This window comes from Anomalospiza imberbis, chromosome 1 (assembly GCF_031753505.1).
Source record: "Anomalospiza imberbis isolate Cuckoo-Finch-1a 21T00152 chromosome 1, ASM3175350v1, whole genome shotgun sequence".
Classification (NCBI taxonomy): Eukaryota; Metazoa; Chordata; class Aves; order Passeriformes; family Viduidae; genus Anomalospiza; species Anomalospiza imberbis.
The window spans coordinates 64,850,925-64,873,518 of record NC_089681.1 but is presented as its reverse complement, the minus strand read 5'-3'; the positions used below and the strand labels follow the sequence as shown (position 1 = coordinate 64,873,518).

General features: G+C 42.7%; 1 protein-coding gene and 1 long non-coding RNA gene across 23 annotated transcripts in view; one reads left to right on the top strand and one right to left on the bottom strand.

The window, feature by feature from the left end:
- Positions 1–22,594, top strand: part of LOC137476785 (poly(rC)-binding protein 3-like) — a 498,078-nt gene that overhangs the window by 459,506 nt on the left and 15,978 nt on the right. For 14 of the 22 annotated variants that reach the window (XM_068195250.1, XM_068195255.1, XM_068195176.1 and 11 more), the window contains 6 exons: positions 2,671–2,799; positions 3,622–3,765; positions 8,441–8,497; positions 8,982–9,057; positions 10,853–10,905; positions 19,050–19,219. In XM_068195250.1, the coding sequence (XP_068051351.1) occupies positions 2,671–2,799; positions 3,622–3,765; positions 8,441–8,497; positions 8,982–9,057; positions 10,853–10,905; positions 19,050–19,219 (629 nt within the window). Of the gene's footprint in view, positions 1–2,670; positions 2,800–3,621; positions 3,766–8,440; positions 8,498–8,981; positions 9,058–10,852; positions 10,906–19,049; positions 19,220–20,458; positions 20,940–22,594 lie in introns of those variants that run through there. The other 8 variants (XM_068195260.1, XM_068195210.1, XM_068195218.1 and 5 more) reach the window with 7 other exon arrangements.
- Positions 2,235–6,875, bottom strand: LOC137476909 (uncharacterized). Its single transcript, XR_011000686.1, has 2 exons — positions 6,562–6,875; positions 2,235–3,043 (listed from the first exon to the last, which is right to left on the bottom strand). It is a non-coding gene; the product is annotated as an uncharacterized lncRNA (long non-coding RNA).

Here is a 22,594-nt window from a genome sequence, read left to right as displayed (position 1 = left end):
TGGAAAAGTCTTGCTCTGGGAGAAACAGAGGGCCCAGCACAGCTGGACTTGTACTTTTCTTGACGCTAAAGACCATGTGTGAAACAGAGAAACAGCTTTACAGTGTATAAAGTCTTGCATGCACAATTAAGCAAAGCAACAGTGACAAATGGCTCTTCAAGTTTCTATTGCAGTACAGACCCCTGCCCAGCAATACTCAGGGGACCACAAGTCAAAGAGCTGCAGCCATTTCCAAATTAGTTACCACCCTTACAGTCAGAGAAAAGCCGAAGCAGCACTGGGATTCCAGGCTAGTAGATCTAGCCAGCTAGTAGATCTACTTTCTAGAAGGTCTAGAAGATCTGCTTTTATGCTCCTTCCCCGTTTCTCCTTAATGCCACTGGGCCACAAGTGACCTGATTTGATGCATTCCAAACACATGCAGAATTTATTTTTAGTCCAGACTTTAGCTAGAGGTACTCATTCAGTGTGCTAGGAGACACCTTTTTGTCTAACCAAAAAAATGCGAAAAGTACCATACAGTGCCTGTTTTAACTCTTCCATGAACGACTGTTAACAATATAGCACATGCCAAGCTGAGGATCTGATGTTTGTAATCACTCATACAAGAAAATCAGGTACATGTTCAGTTATATAGAGAAAATCTGAATAGGACATTTCAGGAAAATGGATTGTTATTCTGGAGAAAGTGACGACATTCCTTCGGAATTTAAATTCATTCCAGCCCATTCCATGGGATGAAGTGTTGAATACTAAGATAACATGTTGATCAATTTTTTTTAATTACCTGTGTCAAAACAAAAGGCTTTTGACAGGCTCTATGAAGTTGAAACTCTGTTTTTTTTTAATCTAATATGTGGATCCAAGACAATAGGTTTTAAGGAGCTTTTAAGTTGATTTCTTAGTTGTGTTAAAATAGAAACAGTTATGAGTGTGAACTGTGTGCTAGTGATTGGTTAGCTCTAGGTTTTATACCTGTCCATACTTTGGATTTTCTATTAAAAATATTGGTAACATCACTCAGAGCACTGTGGGAATGTGCCCAGGACCTAGGTTTGTAAAGGTGAGATTGGTCTGTTGGTAAAATGAAGTGACTGAAGTGATTATCATAGTCAGCAGAGTTTCAGCAGCAATTGCCTGTAGTCTGGTACAAGGAAGTAAAAGGATAGTTTTTAGCCAGATAGGTGTTTTGATAAAGCTAATGTAGCAAGAAGTCACACTGCACATCTTCCTAAGCATAAGGGTAATGGACGAAATATTACTTGTTTCTTGCTACTGGTAAATGACCAAAGTCAGAGAATAAACAAGATAGGCACTGGGAGTAAATGCATAAATGACTCTGGTACTTGGCAGTCTTTTGTGCTGGATGTACAGATACCAAGGAATGTACATTAAAAAGCAAATACCAGGAAAGAGGGGGGAATCAAGGAGCATCCAGCCCAAGATGTGGTCTAATTTCATCATCATACGACACACTGAGCAGTTGCAAAATGAGGGGTCTTTTGTGTTCAGTCATGCACCCAGGAACAGCATGTAGGGTTGCAGTACTATTTTTGAGATAAGATTATGGAAAAAAAAAAAGTAAAAGCATGAGGGATTGATCAAATTACTGTGAAATTCCAAAGTCTGTTATAGGGCATGGAATTGATACTTTGGCCTTAAACAGCACTAGTGAACAGAAGATGAAATCAGTACATTATTCAGTCTTTGGAAAGAAGGATAACACGTGTTGGGTATAACTAGCTGGAAAACAAATTAACTCCTTGCTGACTGATGCAAAGTCAACGGTTACTGAAAATACCTGTATTTTAAAGCCCAAATAAATACTATATTGCAGTAACAGTGAGGAATAGACCTTTTGTGCAATATGTTAAAGAGCTTATTCAACATCAAATGCCTGGGTGTTTCTCTATTCACTGAAAAGGTCTTCTGTGTTTGTGTAATAATGTCAAGGGTTGTTTGGGCCTCCTCTTTTTTTTTTCTTTTTTTTTTCTTTTTTTTTCTTTTTTTTTTTTTTTTTTTTTAATAAGACACGCTAGTGCCAAGATCAAATTTAAAAAACAGAGCAAAAAAAACCCTGAAAGTGGCTAATTACTTTCTTGGGTTCATTAATGAGCTAAAAGTTGGTAATATGCATATATTTAATCAACACTAATTAGGATTTAGAAGTGCTTCTTTGCCATTTTGCATAAGGAAGCCCCAAATTTCAACAAGAGACACAAGTCAGCCATCAGTAGATTAAAGAGCCATTTATCAATGGATTAAAGAGTGACTCATTTGATTAGCTGAGCTTCTTCAATTATTGGGCTTTTTTTCTTACTATTTTTTCTATTATTGAAGAGTACTTTATTTTACCCTTTTCACTTTTTAGTCCGCATTGCAGCTGTCTGTCTTTGAGAGGGTTAAAATGCTTCTCCTGAAGTCCAGGTCGCAGTTTCATTCCCTAACAGCTGCTGAGGACTAACCTCCCTGGGGTGGTAGTGTTGGCAAACTGGCTTGAACAACCAAATCCATGTCCAGGATAAGAGTTTCCATACATGCTGTACCACATCCAGCAAAGAAAGGACAAAAAGTTTAGGGGTGCACCCCCTCCATTGTCTTAGTGAATGACTGGAGAGGTGCCATTGCCTGCATGGCAGTGACAGTGTCTTCGCTCTGTCTCTGCTGAAGTCCACAGGAGCCCAGGTGCAGGTGGCAGGGGACATGCTGCCCAACTCGACGGAGCGCGCGGTGACCATATCCGGCACTCCTGACGCCATCATCCAGTGTGTGAAGCAGATCTGCGTGGTGATGCTGGAGGTAAGCGAGCACCCTGTGTGTCCCTTCTCACTCAGGAGATGCTCAAACACATTATTAATAATTGCCAATTGCCATGGGTTCCCCTGGGGTGCTGCCTGCCCTTCCTGTGCCAGGGATTTCCAGAGGCTCTGTTAAATTCTACTTCTCCTGGTGTTTGAGAGCCTCTTGCAGCAAGGTTTGGCAGTCAAAAGATGTCATGACGTTGTCGAACAACAACCAGGTCTAGAACAGAGCTGCAGTCATTCTGAAAGAAACACATTTTATTCTGATGTAGAATAGGACAGAAAACATCCAGATCTTGTTTAAAACAGAAATAATTCTGACCAGCCAGGACTTCTTGCTTCCTTAGGGTCAGGCCATTTCATCAGACCAGTAAGTTACATCTTGATGGCAGTTTTTTAGCCCTTACATTTGATACACAAAATAAATTTATATAAAAATCTGGGCATTTTAACCCTTGCTGAAAATGCCCATAATTTCCAAGCCATCGACCATTTTCAAAATCGTGCCCATGTTTCCTGAAATGCCTTAACATGCTTAATGAAGCTTCATAGCTTCATCTGACAGCGGCAGTAATGAGACCACAGGTGTCACCATTCCCTGTTTTGGCCATGCACTCAGGTCCTCAGCTCTTCCCTTCAAGCCCAGACAGGAGGCCTCTAGCGTGCTTTTGGTCTGATGGGTTGGAGGGCGGGGTGGGCTGGGCTGGGTTATCTGCATGCCTTGTTGTCTGAGGTGACCAATATTTATAAAAAGAGACATCTTTTTAATGCAAGCTCTGCTTCATTTCACATTTTGACCGCTTTGTGTTTTTGTCTGCAGTCCCCACCCAAAGGTGCCACCATCCCCTACCGTCCCAAACCTGCCTCTGCACCTATCATTTTTGCAGGTGGCCAGGTAAGAGCAGACACCATTTTGGCTTCAGCTGGAAACCACACCGTCCTGGCCCAGCCTCAGCCAGCGCCTGTTAGTTTTCAACTTTTACTCTTTCTTTCCTGGTATAGTATTGATGTGCTTTGTCTACTGTGTGTGCTTAAGAGTTTGCAGGACAGGAGAACACTGCATTGCAAACTTTACACAAAATCGTGGCAACCTGGCATTTTACCAAGATTTAACATTAACTTCTGTAATTAAGACAGGTTTGCCCTTCTGCAGATTGAGAGGTGTCCAAATCAGGAGCTCATTGAGTGGGGCAGCCCTGCTTATTGTAGTGGTTGAGGGCTTTTTTCCTTAACTTGCAGCTTCACTAGCAATATAAGCAGTTTCGTCAATTTTCAGAGGTGATGAAACAGCAGGACATTTCTGCTAATGAAAAGTGCAATTTTTCCCTCATAGTTTTCTTACTTTTGGGACCAAATACTGCATTTTGCAGTAAGGATTTACACACACATAATTTCCACTGCTTGTAGTCCCTCGGGACCAAGTAGCAATGGAATTCTGAGGTGACTACAACTACTTACATGCAAGTGTAGACCTTCCAAACCACGGTGTGGAACAGCCTGATTGATAACACAAGATCAGCATTCCTGTTTCTTTTTTATGTAAAGTTTTGATGACTCCTCCTTCACCTTAAGCTGTATCATTCAGGATGTAGCTCATCTGCCTTTAAAAACCCACATGCAGTTGGTTCTTCTGTGTCTGTTAGTAATGTCTGAAATGGGTCTGCAACATGTGACAGAGGCATAGCAGGAATGCTCTGCCATCATCCATTGCAGGGGGAATGCAGCTTTGACTGAAGAGCCAGTGATTGACAGAGCTGATAAATACCCTAAAAACAACATGGGAGGGTCACAAGGGGACCAGTGTAGCCACCAAGCTTCGAGCAGTGGTGGAGGAGTGAGATGCTGCAAGCCCTGCCTAACTCAAGGGGAAATCGACTCTATAAACCCAGCCTAGAGGAAGGCAGACATCTCTCTACTCAGGATTAACATATGTAAAGCCCCTCTGGCAGTAAGGCACCCACACCCAACCAGATCCTTTCCTCAAGGTGATGCCAAGGTCTCTTTTTAGCAATTACTCAATTACCTGCATGGTGGAATATCTGCAGGCAGGTCCCCCCTCCCACCCCATCAGCCCATCCAAGGTCATCACCCTGTCACAGGGTGTGGGCTGATGGCACAGACTGTGTCCCACCTCAGGCAACTTGGAGATCATATGAGAAGCTGAACATAGAGTTCCTGGTGGGGCTGAGTGCCCAAGGTGCTGCTGGCATTGTTGGTGTGATGACCCATGCCACCACAATCTGCTGGTGTGTAAGGAAGCTCCTGCACAGGAGCACACACCTCCCAAGCATATGCCAAAATGCTTCTGACAGCCCTTGTCATGAACTGTCTCTGATTTTTTTTTTTTGTCTCAGAGTTTTACTTTCTATTCTCTAATGATTTGTTCTGATGTATATCCAAATTTTTATAATCTGAATGTAGTAGCTTTCATCATGTTTGAGCCTACTTCTGTTACTTGTTGTCATCAAAATAAGAAATCTGCTTCCTTAGTGACCAAAGCTGAATTGAGATGTAAAATAATGTGCCAGAAACTGGTCTGTGACTGAAAGTTTGGAATGATTTACTCCATATGTGTAAGTTTACACTGCAGTGCTTTCCTTTAAGAAATATGTGTGTGTGTGTATATATATATATATATATATATATGCAGCAGCCCATTCTACCAGTGTGGTAATTGCCACCGCCTTTAAAGACTGTATGTGATTCCTCAAAAGCATCAAAACTGTTTGCTAGAGGGTGCTGAGTAGTTTGTATAAATAATTGAAAGTATCCTATTTTCAGGTATAATAGCTCTTGTCATCTTCAGTTTTATCAGTTAAAAAAGTGTTCTCACTTTTCTAATGCAACCTTGTTGATGTGCATGTAAGAAGCAGCACCTTCTGTGTGCTTTGAATTTCTGTGTACTCTGACTAAGCAGAATTTTTAAGAAAATGCTTAAGTTGTGTTTGGACACCAGTATGGAAAGCCACTTTAATCAGGTTTCATAAGTGGAAATTTTAATAAATTTTAAATAAAATTTAATTAATTTAAAATTTAATTAATTTAAAATTTAATAAAATTAAATAAAATTTTATTAGCACTGTTAGTTCCACTCAACCTTTCAGCTAAGCTATCAGAAGTTATTTTTCCATTCTAAATTATGTTGTGGCTATCTTGAAAGGATTTTGTTTTGTTTCACACTTAATAAAATAAGTAACATTAGCAAAATATATTCTCTAGTTTTCGGTAAGAAGTTGGGGTTTTTCCACTCTTAAGTATTGTTTTTAATTATCTTGTACTTCTTTGATACTGCATTGCATAACAAAACTAAAAGGAAACTGGACACTGCCTTGCTCTGCCTGTACTGTTATTTAGCATGTGCCATGGTTAAACTGAAAATTTCTACCCCGTGTGCTACATTGGTGTTTAAATGGGTACTCAGAGGGTGCAGCTTTGCTTTCTGTATCTCACCAGAAATGGTCTAAAGTGAGGGAGATGTGAAGACCAGGTCATCCCTGCTGTTACTTACATCAGTAGGGATCAGCCCTTGACTTTGGTGGAAGGAAATCCATAGCCCATGTGCTCAGTGGAACGTTACAGGACAGATGTCTCAGTAGCTTCTAATCAGGCTTGAGCTTAGCAAGTCCCAGCCCTCAGCCCCAAAAACACATGGTTCTCCAGACAAGGCCTATCTTGTCCATCCTGGTTTGATGGTTTTCATGGACTAACAAGCAACCAAGTAAACCTGGTCTGGGCGCTGAATGTTCATTGTTTTTGTTACTTCTCCAGTTTGTTTGCTTCCTCCTATGCACACATGGAAGTATGGGGGAGCAGAATGATGAGGGAAGGGATGGCTTCTATTAGGTTTGCTGGTGATGTTTTTGTGATGGGTTCTTGCTAGTTTGCAGACCACTGCTTGGAAAACAGCCAAGTAAAAGATGTTCTCTCCGCTGGGTTTGAAGTATGGCTGAGACCAGAAAAGACACTTGTGATGCAGCACAGAGGCTCAGACACCAAAGCATGGTTTCCAAACCCACTGTTTGCTCACAGACCCAGCTGTAACCTCCCTGAAGCTGCTGCTGTGCTTGGCTGAGCACAGAGGCCCACCTCCCCAACCCCTCAATGAGGTTGTCCTCATTTAGTTAAACAGTTAAACAAGTTTCATTTGCTTGAATACATGTTTCCTTTAGACCCACTGATGACAGTGATCACTTGTTTTTGTGGAATGGAACCGTTTCTTGTGATATATAACCCATCAGTGATGCCCATCCCCTACAGATGCACATGCATGTTGGCCCATGAACCTCTCATTGAGCCTGTACACACACTTCTCCCTGAAAACCGCTCATGTGCATAATGTTTTCCAGATTATGGCCTGGCTTTATAACTAATTTAAAAACCAAATTAAATGTTTCTTCTCCAGAAGGGAAATTCTCCTGCAGAAATGTGCATCATGCAGTTGAGACATTAAAGGTTTTAATATCCGAACTCCATTAAATGAATTGTTTTATTATTTGCAGAGGATTCATTACTTTCTAAGAGGCCTTTTGTCAAATAAGCATTTTGCATACTAAGCTAATCAGCTCTGTTCCTGTTTATAATTTGCCCACTACAAATATTTATGTTATAATTTGTCCTTCTGCTTTCCTGCCTGTCTAAGCACAAGCACATTAATTTTTTTCTGACATGCCATTCCTTTCATACATAATAGAAAAACATAAACTCTCTGTAGTTTTTTTGTAGGCCACTGCAGAGGGTTGAAAAGGACCAGCAGGAGAGACAAAGGGCTGTGCTAACTGGTGCCAGGCATGCCACCATATCCCTCCTCACTCACGTCCTTCTTTTACCCCCACACCTCACCCCAGTGCTGCCAGAAATTATGCCAGAAACTGCATCCCTTGCACTGCTCTTGTGGTGCAGAGTGGCTGGATTTAAAGAGAGGCTATCTGGCTTGTTGTGGAAGATAAGACCACCCATTGTGCTGGGGGTCTCCCTGATGCTTCTGTCTCCAAACTGGCCTGCTGGCTCTGTGCCCAGGCACTGCAGGACAGGCTGCCATCAGCACACAGGCTCAGCTATCCACTGGCACGGCAGCCTAGGCATGAACTCCATGAGGTGCCCCACCTGGCACTTGGTATCTGGGGCTGTCAGATGAGGTGGCTCAGAGCTGGCTGGCACATGGCCCTGCACACATGTAGCAGTCAGGAGCTGGAGGACAGGGCAGGCAATTCCCTGAGCAGGTCTGTCCCCTCCTCACTGTGCCTCTTGCTACTCTGGCATCAGCATTTCCCTAGGTGCCTTGGTGTCACTGGCCACTCCCTGTGCTTCCTTGACCCCCTCAGTGTCCTCAGCTCTGCTCCTGGCAGACAGAGCTGGACTAAAGAGAGCTCCTGAGGGCTGAGAGCATCAGAGCTCGGGCAGTAGCACTTGGTGTTCTCTGCTTGCGAGGGGTACATGGGCAGCCTGACAGAGACCTTTCTGTACAGTGGTAAGGGTGATCAAGCAGCACAAGACAATTAAACCTCACTCAGTGTGGAAAGCAATGCAGGTGGCATTTGCTGGGGTGGGGGGGGGCAGTGAGAATCTTTTTCTGATGAGAACAGGAATGCTGCTTGTCCCACCTGACTAACCCGTGTCTTAACTGTGCTTGTTGTTCCCAGGCGTTCACGATTCAGGGGCAGTATGCCATCCCTCATCCAGACGTGAGTCCAGCACATGTAAATTATTCCCTTTTTGTTCCTCTCCCTCTTATTTGTTCTGGGCAGCATTTGCTTTCTACAGTTAGCAATAAAGACATGGCCTAAGGACACCTTTCCTGACCAGCATGGTCTATAGCCAAGTGTTAGCCCAGCTGCATCTCTTACCTTGTGTAATAATTGCTAGAAAGTACAATGGCCCAGGAACAAATGACAGTTACCTTGGTCTTTTTTGCATGTGATATATTTGAGTTCTTTTAATATGTAATTCTACAGTAATTAGTTAATATTAACAATAGCCATTACATGTAATAACAGTAGAGATGTCATTTATAACCAGTTTGGTTTTATTCTTTTCTCTACAGTAGATTAGAATGAATGATTAAACTTTTTATTTTTCAATATAATTTTAATTAATCCAGTTTTAGAACATGTAAGATGGTTTCTCTGCTCTGAAATAATTCCATTTGATTGGTTAGTTCTAATTTCCCATCCTGCCCTGCAGTTGACCAAGCTTCACCAGTTGGCTATGCAGCATCCCCCCTTTACTCCCCTTGGGCAGACCACCCCTGGTTTCCCTGGTACGTACCCATGACCCCCTGGGGATGTCCTTCTTCTTAACAGCTTTGTTTCCCGTGGTCATTACATCATTTTAATAATAAATGTGGTCAATGACCAGCAATCCTTCTGTTTTTACACATTAATCTCTCTTCTTCCCTCCCGTACCTCTGTTACAGTTCCTTTTGTCATTACTAAAATGTGCTTTGTTTGTTACTTTTATTAATCACAACTGCTTCATTTGTGCCCTTGGCTAAAAGCCCTGAGTTTCTTCTGTTAAGTCCTTGCAGAGTTATTGTGGACCATACAGTATGTACCAGTTGGTTCTGAGGGAAGTGCTTGGGAGTGCTTCTTGTCCGTGCTTTGGTGACATGGATCAGAGAGAAGCAAACATGGGAGAACAGTGCTCATGGCACAGAAACACCAATTAAAGAAACTATGACATGCTGGAAGTTGAATTCTTGTAGAGCCAAATGTCTTGAGAGCATCTGTAATCATCACTGCTGGGACAAGTGCCTCTCTTCCTACTAGATAACTCAGATATAGCTACAAAATGCAATGGAAATTTAGTTAAGGACTTAAAATTTGCCCCCTACTTAAAAAAACTGAGACTGATTTCTTGATTGAAGAATGAGAAGTCACTTAAGCCTGCAAATGAACATTTTTACTGTACTTCACAACATACATGCTTGGCATCTAAAAACTTCAGAGAACAGAATTGCATCTGTACTGGTACATGCTTTGTATGGCAAATAACATTTTATCACATACATCACAAATTCTGTGAGCAACTTGACTACTTGATATTCAGTGTGAAATAAGCTTATGCAATTCATAATTGAATATAAACAAATAAAATTAGTCACTTTTTAAATAGAATATTTATTTTTTGGTATATTCTAGTTAGAAATTACTATTTTGGTATATCTTTACAGATAATACAATAAACACCAAAACAAGAGAAAATAAGAGAATGATTCATGACATCAAAACATACTTTTGTTTCTTTGTGATGTATCTGATAAAATACCTACAACTAATACTAAAAGACCTTTCCTAGCTTTGTGTTTTCCTTATTCTTGTCATTAACATCCTGCTCCTTAATCTTTTCCTGGTTATATTTGTGAGATGTACATTTCTGTGATGTTACTGTCTGTTAGAACAGTAATTCCATTTTTCCTGAGCATTTTCCTTTTGTCCCCCCAATTTACAAACAAATGTATGCAGCTTTGAGTACTTTGTCCATTGCCCTTCCAAAATTACCCTTCCCAACATTTCTTCAGCAACTAATCCCATATATAATTTCCAGTTTTTCTTAGGTTAATTTATTTGTCCTTAGTTTAATTTTTTTGTTATTTTTCATAAATATGTATTTTCTTCAGCTAATTGTTCATTTGACATCCACTTTAATTTTCCATATTCCAGAATTCCTAGTAGACAGGTCCAATTTCAGCCATACATTAATTTCTCAATTGATGTGTTTAGAACAAGCTTCGGAGACTTATTTTTAGAGGAAACCCTTCGTTTTCTAGAAGCTTTTTATGATGACCCTATGGAATCTCATGTGACATTTGTTGCTTTGGTGGGTTAAAGGTTAATTAAAATAAGACTCATTTAAAATTTGTCCAGTCCTCTGAGTTTTGCATCCTTTGTTTTCTTTTCTGTTTCACTATCAGTTCTCTATTTTTCTTTGCTCCTTTCTTTTCTTTTTTTTTTTTCTCTCCTTTCTGTATGTTTCCTTCTTTAAAAATTCATTTGTTGTGTCTTGCCCTTCTTGCAAACAGCTGGCGTAACATTTTCCCTCTGTCCCCTGAATAGGACTGGATGCCACTACTCCAACCAGTTCCCATGAACTTACTATTCCCAATGATGTAAGTGGACCAATAGTCCGTATCTCTTTCTCTTCTCTCGCTCCTCTGCCACCAGAGGGGACCCCTCTGATCTTTGGCTGATCTGTAAACACCAGCCCCAGAATAAACTGTGCAGCACTCAGTCTGTGGGGAGGGGTGTGAGGGGTTGGTGAAATGCTGGATGGCAGCAGCAGGAGTGACTGTCCCCTCTCATGCCCCTTGGTGAAAGTGCCACGGGGCTTCACTGGCTTCATGAAAACCTGGGCTCCCAAAACTCCTCTCTCAGGTGGCACTGGCATGGGTGGTCTCAGCAGAGGGGCCAAAGGGGGTGGAAGAATGTGCAGCCCCATGTGTTGTGTGTTGGGCTGGAGTCCTCCATGCCCATCTCCACTGAACCACACACTTACCCAAGATGGCATTTTTCCTGAGCCAAAAAGCTACTTTGGAAATGTAAAGGTGCAGTATAAGGGTTTATTTAAAAAACAAAGCCTAGAAACACTCCTGCTCCAGCAGCTCTGGGTCAGCTGTGATCGACAGGCCCAGTGTCCATGAGCAACATGGTGCTGAATCTTAAACAGTTCAAAATGCCCAACTGATAGGCTGGGAATCACATGAAAATGCCTTCCCCTTTAATTTGATTTCACTGCAGACAGGGTTGGGGTCTTTTTTCCGTTTTCATTACAAATGAGTCACTTGGGAAATGGAAGTTTTCCCCTCCAGTAAAAAAGCTTTGAAGCATGAGTGGGATCACAAATTATATTACTTAAGAGATAGCAATTATATTACTTAAGAGATACTTACAATATTGTGCAAGTCCTATTAAACTCAGTGGCAATGATTTACAGTAAGAAAAAGATACAGAATCAAGAAGAAGTGGAGGTGTAAGTGCTGTGATTCCTTAAGCTTTCTGTTGTGTAAAAAAAATTCCTGCTGATTAATCAGTTCCTGCTTTGCAACTGAATTCATTTTATGTTGAGATTTTTTTAGGAGCACCTTCTTTATCCTTACAGCACAAGTTTCTTAATTTTACTTTCAGGCGAATGTTATTCTTGCCATCAGAGATGTAAATCCAAGGTCACTCTTCTGATTTACCTTCTTTTGTTCTTGCCATCAGAGATGTAAATCCAAGGTCACTCTTCTGATTTACCTTCTTTTGGGGTTCATAGCAGAGAAAGAGAGGGAGAAAGTTGGCCCTGGGTCCTGTAGTGCAATACAAAATTTTTAAAAACCATCAGTTTCTCATCCATGAGGTGTGAAATGCCCCAGCTCAACATTGTCACTGAAAAGCAAACACGAATCTGCACGATGAGTCTCATAGAAGGTTTTTCTGGCTATGCGGTGTGTGTCTTGCTGTTGCTGCTAAAGCAGCAAAGCCAAGGCCACCATGGAGTTAGGTTTAGGAAGAGCCTGCAGGACTCTCCAGGTGTTGAGAAGGAGTTCTGCTGTGTGTATGGTGTCAAGGTGTGCGTTAGAGGACCAAAAGGTCGGTGCTGCCCACCTGAGCTCTGTGCTCCTGTGTGTGCATACCCAGGGCTGCAGAGCAGAGGGAAGAACAGGCTCTTGTCCTATTGGGTAGCAGAAGCTGTTTGGGAATTTCACAAGTGCCTTCCCTAGGGTCTCCCAGTGTGACCATGCATACTGGTGTCCCATGTCCCCATCACAGCTGCACTAGGGCTGCTCTCCAGGCAGCCCAGTGCCAAAAATATATTTATTTTTGGCAGCAGTGGTGTGACCAGTAGGACCAGGGCAGTGAATGTCCCCCTGTGCTTGGCTCTGGTGAAACTGCACCTCAAATGCTGTGTGCAATTTTGGGCCCCACAGTTCAGGAAAGACATTGAGGTGCTGGAGCAAGTCCAGAGAAGGGCAATGAAGCTGGTGAAGGGTCTAAGCACAAGTCCCATGAGGAGCTGCTGATGGAGTTGGTGTTGTTTAGCCTGAAGAGAGGAGGCTCAGGAGGGACATTGTTCTCTGTAACTACTTGAAAGGAGAATGCAGGCTGTTCTATTCTCCCCAGTGAATGACAGGAAAAGAGGAAGTTGTCTTAGGATGTTGCCCAGAGAAGGTTTAGATTGGATATTAGGAGAAATGTCTTTGCTGGAGGGGTGGTCAGACATTGGAATAGGCTGCCCAGGGAAGTGGTGGAATCACCATCCCTGGAAGTGTTCAAAAGAACATGTGGAAGTGTTCAAATGGACGTTGTGGATGTGGCAATTAAGGACTTGGTTTGGGGGTGAAATTATGGTGCTGGCTTAACCATTGGGCTCCATGATCTTAGAGGTCTTTCACACCCTTAATGATTTGAAGAGAAATAAGGATATGAGGGAGACAGAGAGAAATGAGGCAGTGAGGGAGCAGGGTGGGAAGGTACCGGCACCACCAGTCAGATGCTGTGTGTGGAGGGAGGTCAGGGTGGGAGAGGCAGCAGCAGCTGTGCAGCAAAGCCTGCGTGGGCAGTTTGACTTCGCTTTCCCAATAAGCATCTCCTAGTCCCAGTTTTGATGGGCAGGCTGTCAGTGTGGCACAGTGATTGCTTATCTGGCTGAACTGAAGGAAGCTGCAGGCCCTGGCACGGAGCTGCAGTGGAGCCCTGAAGCTGCCCTTGGTTTGTCTCCTGCCCGCTCCAGCTCCAGGGATCCCCTGTGCTGCATGAGTTCCACAGCTTTCCTATCATTTGTGCCTATCTGTGTAAAAGTCCAGCAAACATGAGAACACCATGAGACCTGCAAATACCTACATGCTTTGCAGCTACCAGAGAAATTAGTGTATAGCTACAAATGCTACATACTTTTACATACTTTTTAAGACCAAGATCATGATAGGCATGCCTCAGTAAGAACATGATAGAGCAAAATCAGATATAAAGACAATGAAGAGATGAGAGTTTAGCCTAGTCTCTGGCACTCCCTCTGGCATTTAGACAGTAATAGAAATTTATTTTTCTGCTATTAATAATTTCTGTAAAAACATCATGCTGCTTTCTTCCAACAATATGCTGACAATTGCAATTAACCTGTTGCTCAATAACAGAGAGATACTGGAGAGCAAAAGACATTTACAGGAAATTATTTTCCACATGCTAAAAGCTGAGGCTTCCTCTCCAAATAATAAATTCAGAAGATTTGCCTTTCTAGGCTTTTTCATAACTTCTATGTAACTCCAAAAAGAGAACAAAGAGGACATTTCTCCCAGTCCATCTCAGAAGTCACCTTGGTCTTTATCTAGTATCTAATTTTGCTCATCAAAGTCTCTTACAGGGTCATTTGGTTGCCTTTCTTCCCTTGATGGGATCTTGTCTGTCCTTCCACTGCTACCCAAGTTACATAATAGAAGTGTGTTTCACCTAAACCCCAGAATAAAGTGGCATAAACAGGTCCTTAAAAGAACCTTGAAAGAAGAGATGGCACCCTTGGGTGTAGATAACAGATGTCTTAAGATTTTATAATTGAATACCCCAAAACTTCAATTGAGAATAAATGAACAGACCAATAATAATTTAAAAATCCATCTCATAAAAATTAGGCATATTTTGCATATATGTTGGAGAGGCAGTCAGGGACAAGCAACAGGAAAGCAACTTACCCCACAGAAAGCACCAAGAACATTTTAAGGCAGCTGTAAATCTGATCACTACTCCATAGAAACAGAAGTGTCAATCCATCCAAGATGGATATGGCAGACATTAAGAACTGCCTTTATTTCCCCATGGTACCTCAGATACTTCCCTGCCAATGAGTGGGAGCCGCATGTGCAAAATGGTCTCGGAGAAGCCCACGTTTTCTTGGTTTTTTGTATGGCTTATTGCAAAGTCTGTGCAATTATTTAGGTTCAGATTTTGCATTGTTGTGGCAAGGAAATTTCTTAACATTATTATTGTTTTGTTCTTAAGAGATACAGTGTATTTAAGCATCTTTTTCCAAGCCCTGCTGCAATTTTGTAAAGAACTATAATTTGCCTCAGGAGATATTTCCCTCTATAGAGTACTCTGCCCCAGACCTTCTAGTTAAAAACACAAAACAGACCAACCCAAACCTGAAACTAAGAGTTTCAGCCTGGATCTTTCTGAAAAGAGATTGAAGAGTCTCATTCTTGATGAGCACCTGGTTGCTCAGCTAATGCAGAGGCTTTGCCAAAGCAAATGGGCTTGCTGTGTTGGCAGCAGGGAACCAGGGGAAACCATGAGTACCTGTGGTCAACCCCTCTGCTCCTGACAGCAGATACCAAGTTGCAGAGGCTAATTCTTGGCCCTTCTTACAAGCACTACATTATAAGATAGGAAACTGATTAATTTTTACCAGTGTTTAGAATCTCCTTGCCATTTCCTGTGGCAGTCAATGCTCTGCAGCATTGGACTCCTTTATTAGATTCTGTCAGTGCTTTAGCATTAGAGGAAAATTTATTTATTTATATGTATGTATGTATGTAAAGCATTTTTATTTAGCATTATGGGGAAAATAAAAAAAAATGGAAGAGAGGTAGCTGAACCAGAGATGCATAGCATATTGGGAGAAACTACCAGCATCAGTAATTTGGAGGTGGGACTCCCACCCTTTAAGAGTCCAGACTCCTGACTCAGTTCTGTTTCCATTCATGCCAGCAGAACTTTTTCAAAGAACAGAGTACAACTAGAAAAAGGCAAAAAGTAGAACTTGTGTTTTAGGCTTGGTTTGTTTGGAGTTCTTTTGGCACAAGGAGCAATGGTGGTTTTTTTGGCACAAGGAGGTATGTTGAGGTTGGGGAAAACAGACAGAGGTGGTGTAGAGAAAGTGGAAAGGGAATCATTTTTACCTGATGCTCACAGATCAAGAAGGAGGGTATACCAGCAGAAATTTTCAAGTGTACAAACAAATGGTGATACTTGACATACCAGCAAGCTCTGCAAGTCACTGCCATGGCCCTTGGACAGCAAGGAGCAAGCAAAAGGAGAAAGAGGTTCAAGAAGAAATTGTCAGACAATTTCTTGGTTTACTTTTTTTCTTGTAAGGGTGGGCTACTACTACAGTCAGAGACAGACTACTGGGCTTGATGCACATCTGATGTGAGCTCTTCCAGCCAAGTCTTGAGAGAGTCAAAATATCTATGCATATACATGTACATACTGTGTGTGTGTATGTACATATGTGTATATTATAGGTAGTTAAAATACAAGTATTCACAGAGTGGGTGAATCACAGAGAGGGTCAGGCTGCAGGGACCACAGTGGGCCGTCTGGTCCAACCTCCCTGCTCCAGCAGGGTCATCTTAGAGCACATGGCACAGGATTGTGTCCAGATGGTTCATGAATATCTTCAGTGAGGGAGACTCCACAACCACTCTAGATAACCCGTCCCAGTGCTTGGTCACCCGCACAGTGAAAAAGTTCTTCCTCACATCCAGGTGGAACTTCTTGTGCATCAGTTTTTGCCCATTGATTGCCTCTTGTCATATTGCTCGGCACCACTGAGAAAAGCCTGGATCCACCCTCTTGGCACCCTCCCTTCAGATACTGACTTTCATGAGGTCCCTTCTCAGCTGTCACTTCTTGAGGCTGAACAGGCCAAGTTCCCTCAGCCTTTCCTCATAAGAGAGATGCTCCAGTCCTTTACTCATCTTTGTGGCCCTACACTGGACCTGTTCCAGGAACTCCGTGTCTCTCTTGTCCTAAGTAGCCCAGAACTGGACACAGCACTCCAGACATGGCCTCACCAGGGCTGAGTAGAGGGGCAGGATGACTTCATTTGATCTTGGCAGTGTTATTCCTAATGCTCCCCAGGATCTCATTGTCCTTCTTGGCCCCAAGGGTACACTGCTGGGTCACGGACAGCTTGTTGTCCACCAAGACCCCCAGGTCCTTCGCCACAGAGCTGTTTTCCAGCAGGTCAGCCCCACATTTCTTGAATTTCAGACATTCCTCTCTGCCCGTCTCTCCACCCTGTTGAGGTCCCTCTGAAGGGCTCCACAGCCCTGTGGGGTATTGCCCACTCCTCCCAGCTTTGTGTCATCAGGAAACTTGCTGAGGAGGCCTCTGCCCCTTCATCTGAGCCATTCATGAACAAGTTAAACAACACTGGGTCCAGTATTGAACCTTGGGGGACACCAAAAGTTACAGGCCTCTCCTGGACCCTGTGCCACTGGTGATTATATTTATTAGTAAGTCTAATAGATACTTAGACTACAGTGTATAGTAGGTTTGGTATAGTCTGTGGTAGGTTTGGTTCCTCTCCCAAATGGGCCAGAGGTGTTTGGATGCAGTTTGACATGATTCCATTTCAGAGCAAGGCATCTCAGGCAGGTCTCTTCATGTAAAACCAAATGCCCATAACCAAATGTCCCTTGAACTTCTTCAAGAACACATCAGCTCTTGAATACTCAGATACTGCTCAAAATTCAGCCTAAGTAACATGTAATGAGAAAGGCACCCCAGAGAGAGCCAAGCCCCCAGCACTACTATCCTTCCTGCCTGGCAGATGGAGTTGTGTGTTCTGCACAAGCCGCAGGCTGTGTCATAGCTTGCAGAAGGTGTTCAGGCATCCTGTTGTCACAGCAATGAAGGGTGACTTTGGAGAGCTTCAGGCCAAAGGTTACCAAACCTCTCTTCCAGACACCAGCATCACCAGTGTCCTTGACCAGTGTGGACTGAATTCTCACTACCTAATTCAAACTTAGCTAGGAGATGGCACATTCTTTGCACTGGCCCACCTCGGCGACAAGCTGGACATCACTGGAGGAGCCCCAGCACATACAAGTGGCAGCTTACTGAGTGACCCCAGCAGGTGCCTGCTCTGGTGCTTTCCTCTCCTGCACCAGCTTCACTCCCTGCAGACCATGGAGGCCAGTGAGACTGAGGCATAAGAAGCAGAGGTTTAGGGATCCCTGTGCTGCCCACAGGTAGCCAGTACAGGCACATTGGTGTGCACACAGACAGGCCAGAGGCTTCCTAGTGAAGCACACACCAGTCCTCTGCACTGGCATGTGTAGTCACGCACTAAGAGCGATTCCTTGGGATAAGGACAAGGAGCTCAGCAAGGCCCTCCTGTTGAAACAGGATGGGAAATCCTGTGTGCATTTCCTGCCACCCCATTTTCCCCCCTTCGTGGTTGCTCCTCTTGTGCTTGTCAAAACTTGGTCTTTGTTTCAGCTACCTGGGTATCCACTTTGGCTTTCTGTTTGTCCCTGAGTGTGAAGCAAGGATTTCGTTGGGAGGTTTTTCTTCTTTTGATAAAACACGTGGACAACGTGAATCTGTTTCTGGCCAGTTACTCCAAGTATTACAGTAGCACAAAGGGTAACACGTCAGGGCCTGAAGCAGCGGGAAGAGTGGGAGGGGAAGAGAAGTGTCTGCATCTTCTCATATCCTTCTGCAAAACTGGAAACATTATGCCAGCATCAACAGACCTGTAGAGCAAAATTTCCATTTTCTACTCATTCTGGCCACGGCTGAGCTTCTCAGCACCCATCCTTCCTTAACACAGAACAAAACCCCCCTCCTCACCCTTACAGAAACCAAAACATCTCAGCCTCAGCTGCTGGCTCTGTGCCCACTTGCTCCTGGGGGTTCCCCACGCTGGAGAAGAAACACCCTGGTACACACATGCACATACGCACACAGCTCAGGCTCAGTTCTATTCACAAAATAAGAGTTTTGGTAAGTTTCTGTAAAGGAAGGCAGACAAATTTCAGTATCTTCCTATGCCTGCTTCTGCCTGCAGTCAGAGAGCTGTAAATCCCACTGACTTTAATGCACAGTACCTGGCCAAGCAAGGACCACATGTACCCAGGGAGGTGTAGGGCTGTCAGCGCTCTGGAAAGGTGCAGAGCCACACACAGCAGCTGTGGATGGTCAGCCTGACTTCAGCTACTGCTCTTGGCTTACTGCTGCCACTGGAAAGTGGTTTAGTTTTCTCAACATCACAGCACGCTGTCATTTTCTGCCATGGAGACAGTGGAATAGTCTTGAATACCAGAAATAAGATACTGACTTAACCATGTAGTAGCAAAACTAGATCTAGAGGCATATGACCACAGAGCCAATAGAATGCACTAGAGATTCCTTCCAAACAGCAGAGCAAAAATCTTTTTGTTTTGCTATTGAGCTGCTCATAACCATCTTTTTAGCAATACTACAGATTGCAGTTAAGTGGTTTTTGCTTGTGTCTGTGGCACTAATCTCAGTCTTTGTCCCGCTCCAGTTAATAGGCTGCATTATTGGCAGACAAGGCAGTAAGATAAATGAAATCAGGCAGATGTCAGGAGCGCAGATCAAGATTGCTAATGCCACAGAAGGCTCCGCAGAACGACAAGTTACAATCACAGGATCCCCTGCAAACATCAGCTTAGCACAGTACCTCATTAATGCAAGGTAAGTTGGCTTTGTAAGTGATCATGCTTCTGCGAGATTGCTCTGTCTGCTCTCCAGCAAATGTCTGTCCTGGGTAGATCCAGAAAGTTGCTTTGCAGTGTCCATTTTGCATAGTATTACTCAATTCCTAATGGTTTGTAAAGCCTGTATCGTTAGAACCTGGGTTTGCTGTTGGCTTATATGGAAAGGAGCTTTATCTGGTGCAATTCCAGCTACATGTTGAATGAAGAAAGCTGCAAAATATGAATATTCATATTAGCATCCACTTAAAATATTGGTGGATAAATTAAATGAAATTAAAATCATAAAGTTTTTAGAGGAAAACACTTTTCACAGACCCATTTTACTATCCTGAATGGCAAATATAGTGAAACGATTGCAAAATAGATTTAATTTGCAAAGTGGAAATGCCATTCAGAGTTGCTAAACTGACATTAGGTTGCTGAAGAGGCACAGGATTTACTTCTTCAGAGACAGCACCACAAATCTGTAAGAAGCATACCCTGATGAGACAGGGGGAGACTATCTGCTTCTCCACTTCCTAGTCTCAGAATTAATGAAAGCACTGGCTGTTTACCTAAGCCATGGTGATGGCTTAGCTCTCTTAACAGTTTTTATATGATTATTTAGAAAAATATTAAAATTGATCCCACTTTTATTTGCTATTATGCAGAGAAGAAAGTGCAATGGATATAGTGCTGTCTTATAGATCTACTTGTAAATGCTGGACTAAGGAAATATATGGTGGGGGAGGGGGAATAGCTATGTATGTTATGGGGTTTTTTTCCTTTTATTTCCCCCCCTCCCCACCTCCCCCCCCCCAGAATTACTGTGATATGAATCAAGCTTTGTTTTTAACTATGTTTGCTGTTAAGGTAGCACAAAGTATGTGATTTATGTGGGAGCTGCAGTCACAGCAAGTCTATGGCTTCCTGTGGTCCAGCCTCCTCTCCATCCCAGTTTTGTAGAGCACCACTGCAATGGTTGGAGTGGAGGAACAGGATATTTGTGCAGCTCTGTGTTATAGCAGACAAAAACACTGCTTTTCATAATTTAGTCTGAAAGCAGCTTCCTAGGGAAAGATACATATAGGGGTGGCACTGTGAAAACTAAGATAAACCATTTCCAGAATCTTAAAACAACCTACAGCTCTTGATTTATATTCTTTGTAGCAAATATAAGTCACTTCCGTAAGCCCTGTAATCAAATAAAAATGTGTTCCCTCCTTTAACCCTTAAGGATATGTTCTTCTCTTGGTGTTCAGGGATTCCCCACACATCGAGACGAGACTAGACCCCTTCATTTTTAGTTGCACAAACACCACATGGCATGCATCTGGATCTCGGAAGATAACAATTTAGGATCTTGAAGACAGCTAAAGCATGCAAATAAAATAATGCACTTATTAATGGAGTTGCAGTGAGCTGCTCACCAGAGACAGAAACTCTAGTGAACAAAACTGTTTGACTCACTTTAGAAAAATCTGTGAACTCTCACACTTCTGTTGATTACTGTTTAATGGTTCTTGTGGCGGAATGGGATCTATATGAGGTCTTTTAACATACTTTTGCAAAGAAGAAAACTCCTCAGCAGTCATATACCACGGATCTCTATCTATACCCTGTGAAACCAGAAACAAAGTATTTTGTTCCTGTTAAATTTCTAGATAGAAGTCATTTGTTACCATCATCTACAATAAACCATCGTATATTATTATGTACCATGTGTTGGAACTGTATCTAGATGAAGTGACTTCATTTGTAAAGGAAGACTCTTAAAGTAATGTGTACTAAATTAAGCTGTAAGGTAACATAGGCAATTGAGGTGGCTTTTTCATTTTAAAAAGCGACACTGTTCCAGACCTCTCCTTTCACATGAGACGCTGCTGTCCAGCCAGGTGCCACCACAGCAGCAGTGCGAGTTCAGTCACTCTGGGGGAGGACTGAGAAGCTGTGAGGCAGGTGGGAGACTTGCTCTAGTGAGCTTTAGGTGCTGGGGCAGGACAGAGGTGCAGAGCCAGGCTGCTGCTGCTGCCTCTGTGTGCTGGGAGCCACCTCCTAAACCTGCTACAGGTGATGCTGTCTCTTTTAAAGACTGTGGCATAAAACAGCTTTGGGGAAGAGATGAGTACAGCACCTAGACTGCCCAAAATGTGGTCTGGTATGTGAAAATAATAATTACAAGAAATAGCAGCCATATAAGCATTCAGCATAAGGTAGATATTTTTCTCCCCTACAAGATTTATTGTTCATGGGAATTGGTTTCCAAGGCCAGTATTTCTGCATAAAACAATGTCTTTCAGCAACATAAGATGTTAAAAATTATCTATCCACAGTATTCCTGAAACATATTGCGTGTATCTTTAGGCTATCCTCCAACCAAAGTTGCTATCTATAGAATAATTTATCAGCTTGCTTTAAGAACTTTATTGCAATCTGGTGTTGGATATGTACATAGTATATTCTAAATTATAGGTATATAAATATACTGATATCGTATCAAGACAGAGATTTAAATCTTTCTGAAGTATTGGTGTGATTCTCTATTGCTTACCCGAGCGCTGGCCTCTGTATGAATAGAGCATGTCTTAGCTTGTTTGCAGCTGAAATGTCTTTTTTCCCTGTAAAGCCTTCTGTCTCTTTAACTGGTCTCCACTTGTAGTAACTAGATTTTCATTACCCAATTCCATCTTTTTGCTTTTATTAAGATTGAACTGCAGTTTAGTTTTTCTGTGTAATATCTGACTTTGGATTATAAATTAATTTAGCCAGCAGCACCTGATCCCTGTTGAAGGGCAGTTTCCTGAAGGTATTTTTTTACGAGAGGTTCATTCACAGACCCAACAGGACCGCCAAAGCCACACCTGCTCTCTTCTCTTCACCAGTTTCAGGTAATGCAGGATGTGGCCTTCAGTGTATATATTCAGAAGGTGCAGGCCTGCAAAGGGACAGTGTAAAATTGTCACTGTGAAATTTTGTATGAAGGCTGCCTCACCCCCTTTCACATGCAACATCGTTGCATCCACAGTTGGTTTAGGAAGCTGCCACTGCCATGGGACAGCTGATAGCTAACCTGATGAACTCCCACCTTATGTGTTGCCACCAGTAATAAATTGGAAAGAGGCCGAATTGCTGCTACAGTCGTACCTGCAAGAGTAAACCAGTGACAGGGAGTTGGAATGGCTGCTACCAACACCAGCAATCTGTTCTCCCTGCTGGTGCAGGAAAAACTTTGGCTCAAACACCCCCCCCCGCCATATCAGGAAGGATTGTTTTGTTTTTGTTAAATGCACAGTAGACAAATTTGGAGTCACTGAGTCACTGAAACACTGAGTCCTGCAGTACCTTTCTATGGACCTCCATTCCAGAATAATAC